The 13,876-nt window shown below is 41.9% G+C and overlaps 1 protein-coding gene across 2 annotated transcripts in view; it reads left to right on the forward strand.

Annotated features, from left to right (window-relative positions):
- Positions 1 to 13,411, forward strand: part of LOC119650668 (GTPase-activating protein CdGAPr) — a 280,038-nt gene extending 266,627 nt beyond the window's left edge. For both annotated transcript variants that reach the window (XM_038053616.1, XM_038053617.1), the window contains 7 exons: positions 869 to 1,455; positions 1,917 to 2,645; positions 3,456 to 3,586; positions 3,645 to 5,151; positions 5,226 to 5,664; positions 5,863 to 7,913; positions 13,084 to 13,411. In XM_038053616.1, coding sequence (XP_037909544.1) covers positions 869 to 1,455; positions 1,917 to 2,645; positions 3,456 to 3,586; positions 3,645 to 5,151; positions 5,226 to 5,664; positions 5,863 to 7,913; positions 13,084 to 13,159 — 5,520 coding nt within the window. In that variant the 3' untranslated portion in view covers positions 13,160 to 13,411. The remainder of the gene's footprint in view (positions 1 to 868; positions 1,456 to 1,916; positions 2,646 to 3,455; positions 3,587 to 3,644; positions 5,152 to 5,225; positions 5,665 to 5,862; positions 7,914 to 13,083) is intronic.
- The last annotated feature ends 465 nt before the right edge of the window (positions 13,412 to 13,876 follow it).

Genomic DNA, 13,876 nt, shown 5'->3' on the forward strand with positions numbered 1-13,876 from the left:
CTGCATTTATGATGGTTCTGTAAGAATAGTAAAACCGAAATTCGTAGCTGTTGGCATATCAAGCCCGGCATATGGGGGTCGAAAAATCTAATTGAACATTGGAAGAAAATAAGAACTCTACATTGTATTCGATTTAAGACATTGCAACTCTGCCGATTACGGAATTTCTTGTTGATCTTAGTAAATTTGTTGAAGGAAATTTCTCTCAGCATCAAACAATTGCTTTTAAACCGTGTGTTAACCTATTTTCGCACTAGAAAACAAAAGCATTAATAGCTTCATTGCCACCAACCGGCAAAATAATTCATCATTACGTTAATTGAGGAATTCAACTGTTAGCAACTTATTAAGTACCCCGAACACGATAGTGGTGACGGTAGTGTGGTGGAAAATGCTATTTCCTATGATTAGCGCACCATAGAGTCGAAAAATTATGCAGCACTTATGGATAATGAGCACTTTATTCGAAATTGAATGCCAGTCTATGAGGAATCAGCAACCAGAATGGATGTATCCATGATTCACTGCTTAGTAATAAGCTTTGTGGGTAATTTGAGAAATTCATTGGGAAATATGGAATAATGGAATGATGTTTACCCCAGGCAGTAGAAAGTTAATGACCTGTCTGTTATTAAGCATTTTAAAGAGTCGAATGGACTGTGCTTATGAAAGTGGTTAATTTCAACAGTTTCGAAATCGGGTTGGAGTTCATGTTACCAAAATATTGTTTGAACATTCGCAGATACGTGTATATAGTCCGAATTTTCACGACCTTCACTTTCTTTCCAATCCAGGGCTCTGATAGCGTTTCAATCTCGATTGTAATTGAATACATCATTTAATTGGATTTATTTTTTGAATTTTACAGAGCTCTTGTCGCTTCCCGAAACTTGAAGAATGCGCACATTTCCACTATGAACGGGTCCAACTAGGACCACTTTCCGTTCGTCTTGCCGACGATAAATCGGACCTCCTGAACACAAGCATTGCATCACAATCGATAAGTGGCGACGTCGCCGGGATCAACTCAGTCTTCGGCAATCTCGCATCACAACAATCCACCAACCAGACATCACAGTTACGCCTCTTTAACCAATCAAATTGTTGGTTTATAATGAAAGTGATATCCAGTCGATCGGATCCATTTCTGATAAAACGATCCTTCGATAACGTTCGTATGCTCGACGAAATGCTTCATAGATGCGTGTATGACAGGAAGATAAGCGGATTACGAGATTTAGCCCAACTGGAGCTGAAAAACGAGGAAGAGGTGGAGTATGCAGTGTCTAAGTATTTGGAAAGATTCTCCAAGATAGCCTCGGACTCGTTGACTTGTGGTACAGTGCTGACTTGGTTGCAGCTAGACAATAGGGGTAGGAGACTGCCCCTGGCAGATAGTGAAACAATGCGAAGTATCAACACCCCGGCAGTGGGGGCCGCTTATGGCGTAAGGAGGTAAGTGGACAGACATATGACCGCAGGAAAATGCATACAAATAGTTTTGCAAAGTCGATAATATCAATTGCAACCACCAGAACGTGACGACTAATTTTTCATAAGGGTCATTTTCTGCCCATTGACGCAAAAGTTTTGCCAGTTTTCCAATATGAAATGGTTCACGAACCTGAATTTGTTTTTATTTTTAGCTGTCCCCAGCAACTTTCTGCATAACTAGTTTACATTCCTCTTTCTTTTCACTTATTCCGTCCGTAGATGTCATACAATTATGTGTGTATATACCATTTTCATTATTGGATTTAGTGTTCTTAGAAAAACTAGACAACAAGTGTCTCGCGGTTTGAACTATTTGTGAATAAGTGCGTCAAACTGACCCTTTCCAAGTAGAGTTTGTACGAATTAGAGCCGTTTCCCCTTTCCAAATTCAAAAATTCTAATCAATTCTTTTATATTTTTAGATATATAGCACAAGCATGTGATGAAATCTCTATTGAAGTCGGCGATATGATATCCGTGATAGACATGCCCAGCCCGGCTGAGTCTGTGTGGTGGCGCGGGAAAAAGTCACATCATCAAAAAAGCCAATATGAAGTTGGTTTCTTCCCGCAGAGTTGTGTAGCCACCATCGGTGATAAAGTTCCACGCCACTTGCAGCTTCCGGCTCCATTAGTAGGCCAACTGGATGTATCACCAACGAAACCAGTCCTTCGAAAACACGGGAAACTCATCGCTTTTTTCCGAAGCTTTATTCTTTCTCGACCCTCGCGTCGTCGCCTGAAACAAAGTGGAATTTACCGTGAAAGAGTCTTCTCATGTGATTTGAGTGAGCATTTGTTAAACAGTGGACAAGAGATTCCGATGGTTCTTAAATGTTGCACCGAATTCATCGAGGAAAATGGAATTGTTGATGGGATCTATCGATTGTCAGGCATAACATCGAATATTCAGAAACTGAGGCGAGCATTTGATGAAGAAAGAGTGCCTGATTTGAATCATCCGGAAATAAAACAAGACATTCATGCTGTCAGCTCACTGTTGAAAATGTACTTTCGTGAACTTCCTAATCCGTTGTGCACTTATCAGCTGTATGGAAACTTTGTAGAGGCGATCAAAACTCGAGGAGATGCAACTGAACAGTTGAGATTGATGAAAGAAACGGTTTTGAAATTGCCACCGCCTCATTATAGGTAAGTGATTTATTTGAACTGTGGTGAGATGATCTGCTTCTTCTTCACATTAAAAAAATGATCTTCATTGTTCATATTACCACTCGCCAACGCATTTTTTCATACATATAAAGCTTCCCAATACCCCTTTATAACTTAAAAACATATCCCTATCCCACGAAGACTATACACAAGAGATTCAACTCCCAATGAATTCTTTGAAATTTTATGGAGACGGAAAACCATTGCACATCTTCCACCGCAATGGGAGTTTCGCGACCAAAATAGTACGCATAGGAGCTGGTGTTAGTGCCGTGTATGGGATGCTATGCATTGGTGTACGCCCAAGTGATTGCGTATGGTGGATGGATTGCAAGCGGCAATTCAGCAGGACATCATTCTTCTGAACCAAACTTGTGTAAATTTACAGCGGTTCTCTGACTACATCACCGCTTGACGTCTAGCATTATCTTTTTGACGCGAACTCCGCTTTGTTTACTTTTTTTGTGTAGATTCATGTTTACTCCCCTAGGAAGTGAGGAGCAAATAAGTAGATTCATCCAAGATCACCCTTTCGGATGCATCCGTTTCCTGCTGGGATAGGACGAAATAAACACAAGAAAGTCATCTATGCGACATCGACACACCAATCCATTAACCACATGGGCCTCGGGCCACTTATCTACCTCGTCCCGAAAGGTGCACGAGGAGATTCCGTACCCTATTGCCATTGGATTTACTCCTCCTGTATATAGTCTTCTTGCCCCATCCATTCTCATTTCGCAATCAATTATTCATATCAACAACAAATCATCTTCTATTTTATTGCAGAACCCTGAAATATCTTGCAACGCATTTAAACAAAATATCTCGACATTCGGCCAGTACAGGGATGACAGACAAAAATTTAGCAATTGTCTGGGCCCCTAATTTGCTTCGAAGTCCTGAACTTGAGTCAGGAGGTTAGTGCCAAGTGCCAACTTATCCTCAGAAGAAAACCTAAATTAATTTTCATTTCAGGTGTTGATGCCCTTCGGGGGGTTGGTGTACAAGCCGTTGTCACTGAGTACCTGATTAAAAACTGTCACCTAATTTTCGATCCAAATGATGAATTCAACAGGAGTGGGGGTGATCAACGGCTTGATTCGTTAACCGATTGTGAAAGCCTATTAGTTGAACAGCGCGAGCATGATCAATCACTTTCTCTTATCGAACGACCGAAAAGTCTAAGTGCCGGTGGGGCTAAGTTGATAAGCTTGGAGGAAGCACAGGAACGGCATAGTCGGGTTGACGGAGTCGATCCGAATAAATCTGTACCTATAAATGCACCGCCGCCAAATATCGGAGCCTACATAGAAGTTGGAGGGGGACCGTCTAGTCTTCCGGATAAATATCACACGGTCCTCACAGTCCCGCGAAGTTGGCAAAAGAGAAAGACGAACTCGTGGAAATCACTTTTCACGAGAAATCCGAAAAATTCAAACAGTAACAACGACATCAAATCTATAAGTGTATCGTCGCCTGTGCAAAAGGAACCTGAAACGAATCCTCCCTTCTCAGAGAGTACAGATAATGACTTAGACAAAATCCATTCGGTCCCTTTAAATGGTCAAACACAACAAAAGCCAAAGTCGATAGAGTTATTCGATGGTAAAACAATGGATGTTTGTGTTCGATCGAACTCAATCGACAGCTTACGAACTGCAGGACATTCCCGATCAGTATCGCATGATTCGTATTTTGATTTGCTCCAATCGCCTTTGAGAGGTGTCCCCACATGTCCATCACGGGAGCTATCTGAGCTCGGGTTGAATTTCGACAGAGAAGAACCTGAAATGAGGATATTTTCCGAAAGTGAAAGCTTAGTGAGCAGCCCAAAAGTGGGAAAGGAAAATATTCCGCCTAGTAGACGAGTGATGCGTGCCCGACCTGAAGAATTTTCAAGTGCTACCAATAGTGTGAATCCCAGCCCCAAAAAGCAACCACGATTAAATCTACTGAGTCCTGGCGACCCACCATCGTCCAATTGGCCAACAGTTGCAGAAGAGTGTCAACTGGATGAAAGTTGCTGCAAACGTTACAAACTCGAGGATCAACTTCCCGACATCCAGTTCATCGATTGTAGCACCCCCGAACATACTATCCTGAATTCCAACACTGTCTACACCAGCGTTCAAGTACATAACCCACCCAGTTCACTTTCAAAAAGTTCCAGTTACAATGACGATTTGGCAAATACGGGCACGAACGATGTTGCGAAAAAGGCTGTGAGCAATAGCAGTAGTAGTTTTATAAATGCTCTATTCGATGGAGGGGACGGTCAGAATATCACATCACGTTATAGTTATCCAATTGTGCAAGCTGGAAGTAAGAGGAAGGACAACGAACCGGTATTGAAGGAAAGATTCAGTTATCCTGGGTCGGGAGGGAATCGAGAAAGCAAATATATTTGTAGAATGCCAATTGTGAGCGATGTAAAGATGAATATAGCGGAGGAGGATAAGAAAGATGATGGAGATAATAATAGGTGAGTGTTGTAGCAAAGGAAGGATATTCTCCTCCAGTTTTGATGGAATGCTAATATTTTTTCACAACTTTCAGACTAAATTTTTCTCACAAACCTAAAAATCGCTACAGTTACTGTGAACCGACATCGGCTTCATCTGATCTCCAAAAGTCCCCCTTAAACTTTATTCTACGCAGTAGCTCCGCTGATCTGGCTAAAAATAAGGCCGAAATGGAACGATCGAAACTTAGTGTTGCGACACCATCTTCTCCAATGCAGAGCCCCCGATATTCTCTTCTTGTTGGCGAAACTAGTTCGGAAAATAGCAGCACCATCAACACTCCCATCTACGATATGGAGGTTGGCTCATTACAAATCGGGATGGGCACTGGAAGCAGTAGCAACGGGCGAAATAATAGTGGCGTCGTAGGCGACGACGAAATCAGTACTAGCAATAATGGACAAAATTGTGGCATACGTAATTTTGATACCAAAGATTTTAGTTATATAGTTTCAGAAGACAGTTGTAGTAATGTGAGTATTCTGTTGTGATTTAAGCGGGCATAATCGAAGTAGTTGGTCTCAAAGCTTTTAGTATCTCAAGGAGGATGAATTAGTATTCAAAACTCCTTAAATTCCGACCAAACGTTACTCCGGTTCATGCCTTTGAATATGCTCATCTACAGTTTGTTCAAATTCTAATGAAAAATCCTTTTGGACAAATTCTTTCAGCTCAACTCACAACTATCTCAAAACGCAAGCGATAAACGTGATATCTCTGCCTTGAAGCGAGAACTTTCATTGGATTTGGAGGGTGGAGGCTCAAAAATGTCTGTTGATCTCACTGACATGTCTTTGTCTTCGAATAATAAGCAAATAATAAACATCCCATCGTCTCCAAATAATTCCAATTTCACACACACTTCAGATAATACTAGTCAATCGATAACTCCAAGCGAGTTTGGATATCAACATCTCAATCGACCATCAAACCCGATCTCATTGGAGAATTCACCGAAGTTTGATGGCTACGAAATCATGGAGCATGCATTTATAAACTATGAAAAGCCTCCCTTGCAGCAGTCACCATCGAAAACGAAAGCGGGAAGCCCGATCAAGGCCACAATCAACATAACTTATAACGTGAAATCACCAGTTCGAAAGACATTTGCGGAAAATGAAAGCTGTAAAGATGACTACGAGACGGTGAATATTATTGACTCGCCTAGAAGTGCGCAGAGACCATTGCTCGAAACTAGTTTCGACGAGAACATGGTCTACGAGCAAGTGAAATTTTTCAAATCCTCTGTATCAGAGGTCAACCAAATGCTTAATAATGGGAACAATGAATATAGTGATATGAAGTTGAAGGCTGAACCACAAAGAGTGCCGGAAATGACGGTCAGTTTAAGCAGATCTAGCTTAGGCGAAGTCAACAGTAATTTAATAGTGGACGATGTTGCGACCCCGAAGGCTGACTACAATGAATCTGAGGATGTGTTAATGTCTGACAATCTAGATAGCCTTGAAATAGACCAAAACTGTTCACTCTACGAGAATGTCGAGCTGCGGAAGCCACCAAACGTCTACGAGAACGTGAAAATAAGTCCGAAGCCGTTGAAATCTACATCTGAGTCTAGATCTCAGTCAGCTCCCGTAGGTGGCGGTAGTCATCAAAATAAAACCAATGATACGACACGGAAATCGGCTCCAAATTTCAGTGTGCGCCAATTGGCGACAAAATTTGAAACGAGTCCGGTTGAGCAAGCTCCACCTTTTGATTTCTCAAATCGTAATTCAAAGAAATCAGATTCTCCAGTGTCCCTTACAAACCGAGATGCACCTTGCTATATCCGAGCTAAAAATAACGCGAAGCAACTGAATAAATCAGCACAAATTACCCGAAGCTTGGACGAAAATGCATTTGTACGTGAGTTCGGTCACCGTCGCATGGAGGATGTTACGAAAAGTGTCCAACAGATTGAGAAAATCGATGACACTCGACGAAAATCATTCGACTTTGCAAGACCGAAGTCATTGAATCCACCAAAACATTTACCTGAATTATCAGACACAGACGGTGTAGAATTTTGCAAAAGTTCTTCCGCAAAATATGCCTCGAATAAACTCAGACTTGACTTGGAGAAGGTTGATGAGTCTATTCCAAAACAGGTCGAAGTAAAAATCACCCCAACTACTGAAAATCGAATCTCACTGATTCAGAACAACGTAGACCTTAAGACCGTTGCAGGAGGCCCAGACGAAGATCGTAACACCTCAAACATGTCCACCATGAAGGTTTTAAGTGGCTGCAAACTTGACCGGGAACGGATTGAAAAAATCAAAGAAGAACGCCGATTACAACTCAATGAGAAATATCGGTCTGAATCGTTTAAATCAAAATCTAAGACTGAACTCCGTGAATTTATTCGTGACGAGAAACAACAATCCGAATCGTTACGAGTGAAATCAAAATCACGAGGTGACATACGTTCGTTGCAAAAAGACGTAGACAACTTGAAAAGCTGTGAATCGCTTACGTTTCCGAATAGGATACGCAGGATTAGTGACGAAAAGAATCAAAATAATGTGCAAGAGATGTCGAAGACAATGGGAACTGCTACATCTCAACCCGGTGAAAATAATGTGAAGGGAGGCCATCTTCAGCAACAGATGAAATTTGAAAAGAAAGCAGCAACGGGAACAGGGGATTTTCAACGAGACCGAGAAATTTCGGAATTAAAGTCGCAACCAACAACGAGAACTAGTAGCATAAACCCCACGTAAGTAACTGATGTTCTATTTGAATAGGAATATACGTTTTTGTCACCATTCATCGACCTTGTTTGGCATAATTCCCAACTATTATGACTGTAAAGTGCAACTAACTAAGAAAAAGTAGCCGGCAACTAACACAACCAACGTAATATTTCGTTTCAAATAGAGAAGTAGAGTATTAGGGCCTGATAACACGCTATTTTAGGGGTTTGAATAGTCTAGAGGTCTTTAACCCACCCACTGATGCCTGTTCTTAATCGTCCAGGAAGCAAAATTGTTTGCGCATTGTCCCGCAATCGGTTATCAATGGGTCTCGATTATCTCTAATACGAAGCGGATGATGTGGTCCTAGATGAAACAGAGACTACCAGTGGGTGTTCCCAGGTGCTGTGGGTCTCCATTTTATGCTGCGGTGGGGCTTCATAATCCTATCTTGAATGCAGAAGTAAAACGGCGAGGCATTTAATGACCGCGGAACTCCAGCTCACGTATTTGCTAAAACTATTGAGTTTTATATGGTATGATCACAGTGAGATTCAGACTCACCCAGTAAAGATGTCCGTGGTCAGAAACTTCTAGGGAAAAGTCCGTCGTGGACCACGATAGAGTGTGGAAGCGGTCGTTCCGTAGCTATATATCACGGAGTTGTTTGCCACCGATAGTTTATATTTCGTAAACTCCACCGGTCCATTCACTCTCTATCGCAGGAAGACGCACGTGGGAGTGTTAACTAAAAAAGAGAAACCTTACGGTCGTGTCTCTTGTTGACCATTAGCGCGTTTCCTGGCAATGAACTGACTTGTACTAACAATAGTCTCTCGATTTAGACCGTGTTCGTGATCGCAAAGGACAACGATTTCTCGACCGCGATCGCATTTCTTTCTTGGAAACGCCGATGTATTGCTTGATCGAAACTATCTCTTCGTGAAGTTCGAGCGTGAGATTAGTTATAGTCAACGCGATGATGGCTTGCCTCGATGCGCTTTTGCAGACCTGCGTCACCTGGCTACTGCTTGATTTTTAACACTGCGTTCGTCAGGTCAGCTACTTCGTCCCAAGGCTGTTCCGCGGCGTGGCCAAAATATTCTGCACGTGAGAGGGTAATCGGCTCAGTCATAGTGTGAATTCTGTCTGATGTTCCTGCAAGGTTCGAGCTATCCCTATTCGAGCAATTGACCCGTATGCTCACCTAGGATGTTCCCATTTTTTATTCTTTACGGAAAAATTCTTAGTCGATTGAGAGGTTATCAGTATTGGCAGTAACAGATTGGCTCAGGCTGAGGTTTTGAATTGGTTGAACGACGCTCAACGCTTCTAATGTTGACGGTTACGGTGATGATAGCCGTCTTCGTATGACCGGCGGTGAGGAATATCTGTAACCTTATTACGTCAGCAATTAATCATCATTGCATATTCGCTACAATATTGCCTGGACTCAAACACAGTAAATCATTCACAAATTGTGTAAACCCAGTCCAACGAATTTCATTAGAAGAAATGATCCTGTCATGGGAAAGGCACATTGCATCAATCGAGATCAGGCATCCATCCAACAAAGAATTATATTCTGACTTTCAATAAATCGTTGTTGTGTTAGTAACAAGTTTTTAGTTTCCATAAGTTCGTAGTATCTCTACAATTGGTGACCTCGCACGGTGTTCGTTTTTCGCGCATTTTATCGTCCTGCTTAAGCACGGCGAAAGACAACAAATTTTCCGATGCGCAAAGTTCGCCCACGGACGCGCAATTTGTTGAGGTAAATAGCCTCAATTCATTCCGGTTATCACCGTTTTGGACGGCGCGTCCTGCTTTGTCGTTTGTGCATATCGAGGCGCAGTTTCGTACGAACCATCAAACAACACATTACCAACGCAGTATCTGAAGAAGTCGATATTCGAGACCTTCTCACGAAATTGGAGCCTGGAGACCAAACATCTTCGCAAATGCTCCGCGTGATGAAACTAAAAGGAGCTAACAAAGTCGCAAACAGTATCTTTAAATCTCTTTGGTTGCAACGTCTTCGAACCAGTGTTCAAGCTATTCTTAGTATTTCGAAGGCAACCGATCGCGCTTGTCGAAGATGGTAGATCGGATTCTACATAGAGGTGCAAGAGCAATTTCGCGGATAATTTACGAGACGAAATCGCAGGGATTTGAAGTCGTCTCGATCAATTAGCTTCGCGTAGTTTATATATATGATCGTCGCAGTGGTAGCCATGGAAGACGCTTGCAATCACGGAAGGGTCGTGGCGCAAAAACGAATGTTTTATGCTATTATCGTTGGTAGTTTTGCGAGGAAGCATGTAAGCCGTGCTGGTAGACATCCGACGTGAAAACCCCGGAAAACTAGTGCCGACGCCGTGGAATTCGGCGACCGGTAGCGCCATCAACCAAAGGCCCCCCATCGACGATCTTTCTGATCTCAAGTTTTTAGTTGGCACTGGTGTAGATGTTTCTGTCGTTGTATATCCTCGACAAGCATTACCTTAACCTGCTGTAATCAAACTTTTTGCGGCCAATAGTTCCATTATCGACACCTATGGGCCGCAAGCGCCCCCATCTGTCTTGGATTTTGCCGAGAGTTTACCTGGAGCATTTTCAATGCCACTTGAGTCAATTCAGGGTAATAATCTCGGGCGAGGTTAATCAAGCAGTTTCCAATCGTAACTAATCCATCCGTACATGTAAACATTGTGCACGGAGTTCGGCATTATATTGTAACAAATGGACCACCAGTTGCGGGGAAACCTCGCAGACTTAGGCCAGAAAAACTTGGATCGCTCAAACAGGAATTCGATTATATGATGAAGGTGGGTTACTGCCGGCCTTGGAGCAGCCCTTGGAAATCGTCGTTGCATTTTGTGCCCAAAAAGGATAGCGCATTTCGTCCTGGCGGTGACTGCCGTCCACTTAATGCCGCGTTGTCGCAGGCTTAGCAAAACAAAACTGTATTCTCCATCAGATCCCCATCGTCGAATCTGATATTCCGAAGACAGCAGTCCCTTTGGCCTGTTTGAGTTTGTAGTGATGACATTCAGATTGAGGAATGCTGCCCAATCATTTCAGCGATTTGTGGAGGAAGTGCTCCGAGGTCTCGGTTTTTACTTGTGCTATATTGATGACATTTTGATAGCATCTGAGTCACCGGAGCAACACCTAAAGCATCTTCGTCTAGTACTGGAAAGGTTAAACAAGTTCGGAGTTGTCGTCAACGTCACGAAGTGCACATTTGGTGTTTCTGAGGTCCAATATCTGAGTCACAAATTATCGGTAGGAGGTATTTCACCGCCAAATTCACGTGTTGAAGCTCTATGTACTGACAAGAGGCCATCGACTTCTAAAGAACTTCGTCGTTTTCTCGAAACTATCAGTTATTATCGTAGGTTCATTCCGAATGCTGTGACATTGCAGGCTCCACTGAACGACATCTTAGGTAACGCAAAAAGGAGATAAAACCCCAATCAACTGGATTCCCATCGCTAGGATTTGAAGCCTGCAGAGACAGTTTTGCTCAGTGTACCCTATTAGTGCATTACTAGCCAGATCGACTGCTCTTTGATTGCCACCGTATTGTATGTAGCCATAGGCGCCGTGTTGGAACAATATCAACACGGTAAGTGGTTACTTCTCGCTAACTTCCAAAACTAGTTGTCACCTGCCGAACGGAGATGCATCGTTTATGATCGCGAGCTGTGAGCTGTATATTGCCGTGTTCATTATTTTCAGCATGTTCTAGAAGGCACAAATTTTCAAATCAAAGCGGATCATAAATCGCCCAATTCACGCATTTCAGCAAACATCGGAGAAATCAACGGAACGTCAAACTAGACACCTATCCTTCATATCATAGTTCTCAATCGATATTGTCCACATATCTGGGAAGACAAATACTGTCGCGGATTCTTTATCACGGCTTGACACCATCTCGTTCCCAATTTAGTTTAGTATGGAGGAACCCATCGCAGCTCAGGAGCAGGACGAAGAAATTCAATAATTAATCGCGCACAACCCAACCTCGTTAATGCTTCGTTATTTAGAAGTCGAAAATGGCAAGCAGCTTGTGTACGACACATCGTCGTCCACCGTTCGTCCTTTTGGTCCCGCAACATTACTTAAACCAGTGTTTGATATTTTTCACAAAGGGTCACATTCTAGCAATCGTGCGACACAAAAAGCAATCGGTAGGAAGTACGTCTGGTCTAGCATGTGGAAGGATATTCAGCAGTGGGCTCACACTTGTGAGTGCTGTCAGCGTTTCAAAGCCGTTCGCATACGAAGAACGGTTTTCAAGAGTTTCCCGTTCTTAGCTATCATTTTCACTACATTCATCTTGATATAGTTGGACCTCTTCCACCGTCACGAGGCTATCGTTATCGTCGCACATTGTTAGACAGGTTCGCACGGTGGCTCGAGGCCGTTCCTTTGGCAGACCAATTTGCAGAAAGCGTTGCAGAGGCGTCCTATGCTACTTGGGTTTTCCGTTTTGGAGCTCCTAGCGTTATCACGACTGATCAAGGATCACAATTCGATTCAGCACTATTCACCGCACTCATCAAGCTCCTTAGTTGCAAGCGAGTCCGAACAATACCATTTCATCCAGCTAGCAAAAGTGCTATTGAGAGAAGGCATGGGTAATTAAAAGCCGCCATCATGTGTTATCAAGACAGTGACCATTGGGTAGACATCCTGCCCAACGTTTTGCTTAGACTGCGGAACAGTATCAAAGAGGACCTTGGCGGTTCGGCTTCGAACTTAAGGATGAGGCACCGATGTGATTTGACTGCCTAGATGATGGCACTAAGTTGCCATTTTCGGAGGGGGGGGGGGGTGCTTTTCGCCATTGCGCCTACTCTAACAATTGCCGTCTGAATAACGTGTTCATCACAGAGCGACTTATGCTGATATCCACGTAAACTAGGGTGGTTAGCCGTTCTGATGGTCAAATCTGTAAACAATAATTATATAAATATAGGAAACCAGACTTTTCCATACATAAAGGCTTTTGATTGACTTCAATTGATTGATTTTGGAAGTTTGCTATAGTTTTATCTTCTTCACTTAAATAAAATATAATGGATGGTTCTGTACAATGATGAACAACAAAACCAGACAAATTTTTACATTATTTCCTACTTAAAAAGACAATTACTGACTTTATTCTCACCTTTATTCCAGGCGTGAAGAAATCTCACCAAAATTCTCAATACGGGACGTAGCTGCAATGTTTGAATCGCGGTCACAAAATCAATGAGAAGGCGAGCACGCATCTAATTAAAAACGCTAAATTTCCATTGTTATTCCTTTAAATACAATAAAAAATTGAAATTTTTACATTTTTCAAACTCGAAATTAAACAAAAAAAGAAAATATACTTAACACCAAGTTTTTGATCATAGAGTTTTCCATTAGCAAGAGTAAAATTTGTTACAAAAGTTACGATAAAAAGACAAAATTTGTGAAAGTTGTTTGAATTAAATAAACCATGTAATTACCCTTCAGAAAACAGAGCCCCTTGGGGGGTCGTGTTATTCATGAAAATTAGACTAACTCAAAGTTTTTCTGGGGTCGAAAAAGCGAGTAAAAGCTAAGTAAAAAACTGAACCGGTTACGTACGTAAAAATCAAACAGCTTCGTTGAGACCTAAACAAATTAGTTATAAATAAAATCAATGTTCGCTTGTAATCAATGAACCAAAATAGAAATACATTCAAGCTTTAATCGGTATTTAAAACTGAATCATAAGATAATGGAAGAAAGTTTTCTTTTTCTCTTTCGCTAATGCAAAACAAAAGTAATAAACATTATTCTACGGATTCAACGCGAATTCATGAGTAGGAGAATATCTAATTATTGAAGAAATTTATGAAGCGATTTGCTTGAAATGTTTTAAGTTTTTTACTTTCATTTGTAGTTTGAGAATGTTTTTTGTTAGATTGTTTGTTTTTTTTCATGTCTCTTTCCGCGAAGT

This window comes from Hermetia illucens, chromosome 3 (assembly GCF_905115235.1).
Source record: "Hermetia illucens chromosome 3, iHerIll2.2.curated.20191125, whole genome shotgun sequence".
Classification (NCBI taxonomy): domain Eukaryota; kingdom Metazoa; phylum Arthropoda; class Insecta; order Diptera; family Stratiomyidae; genus Hermetia; species Hermetia illucens.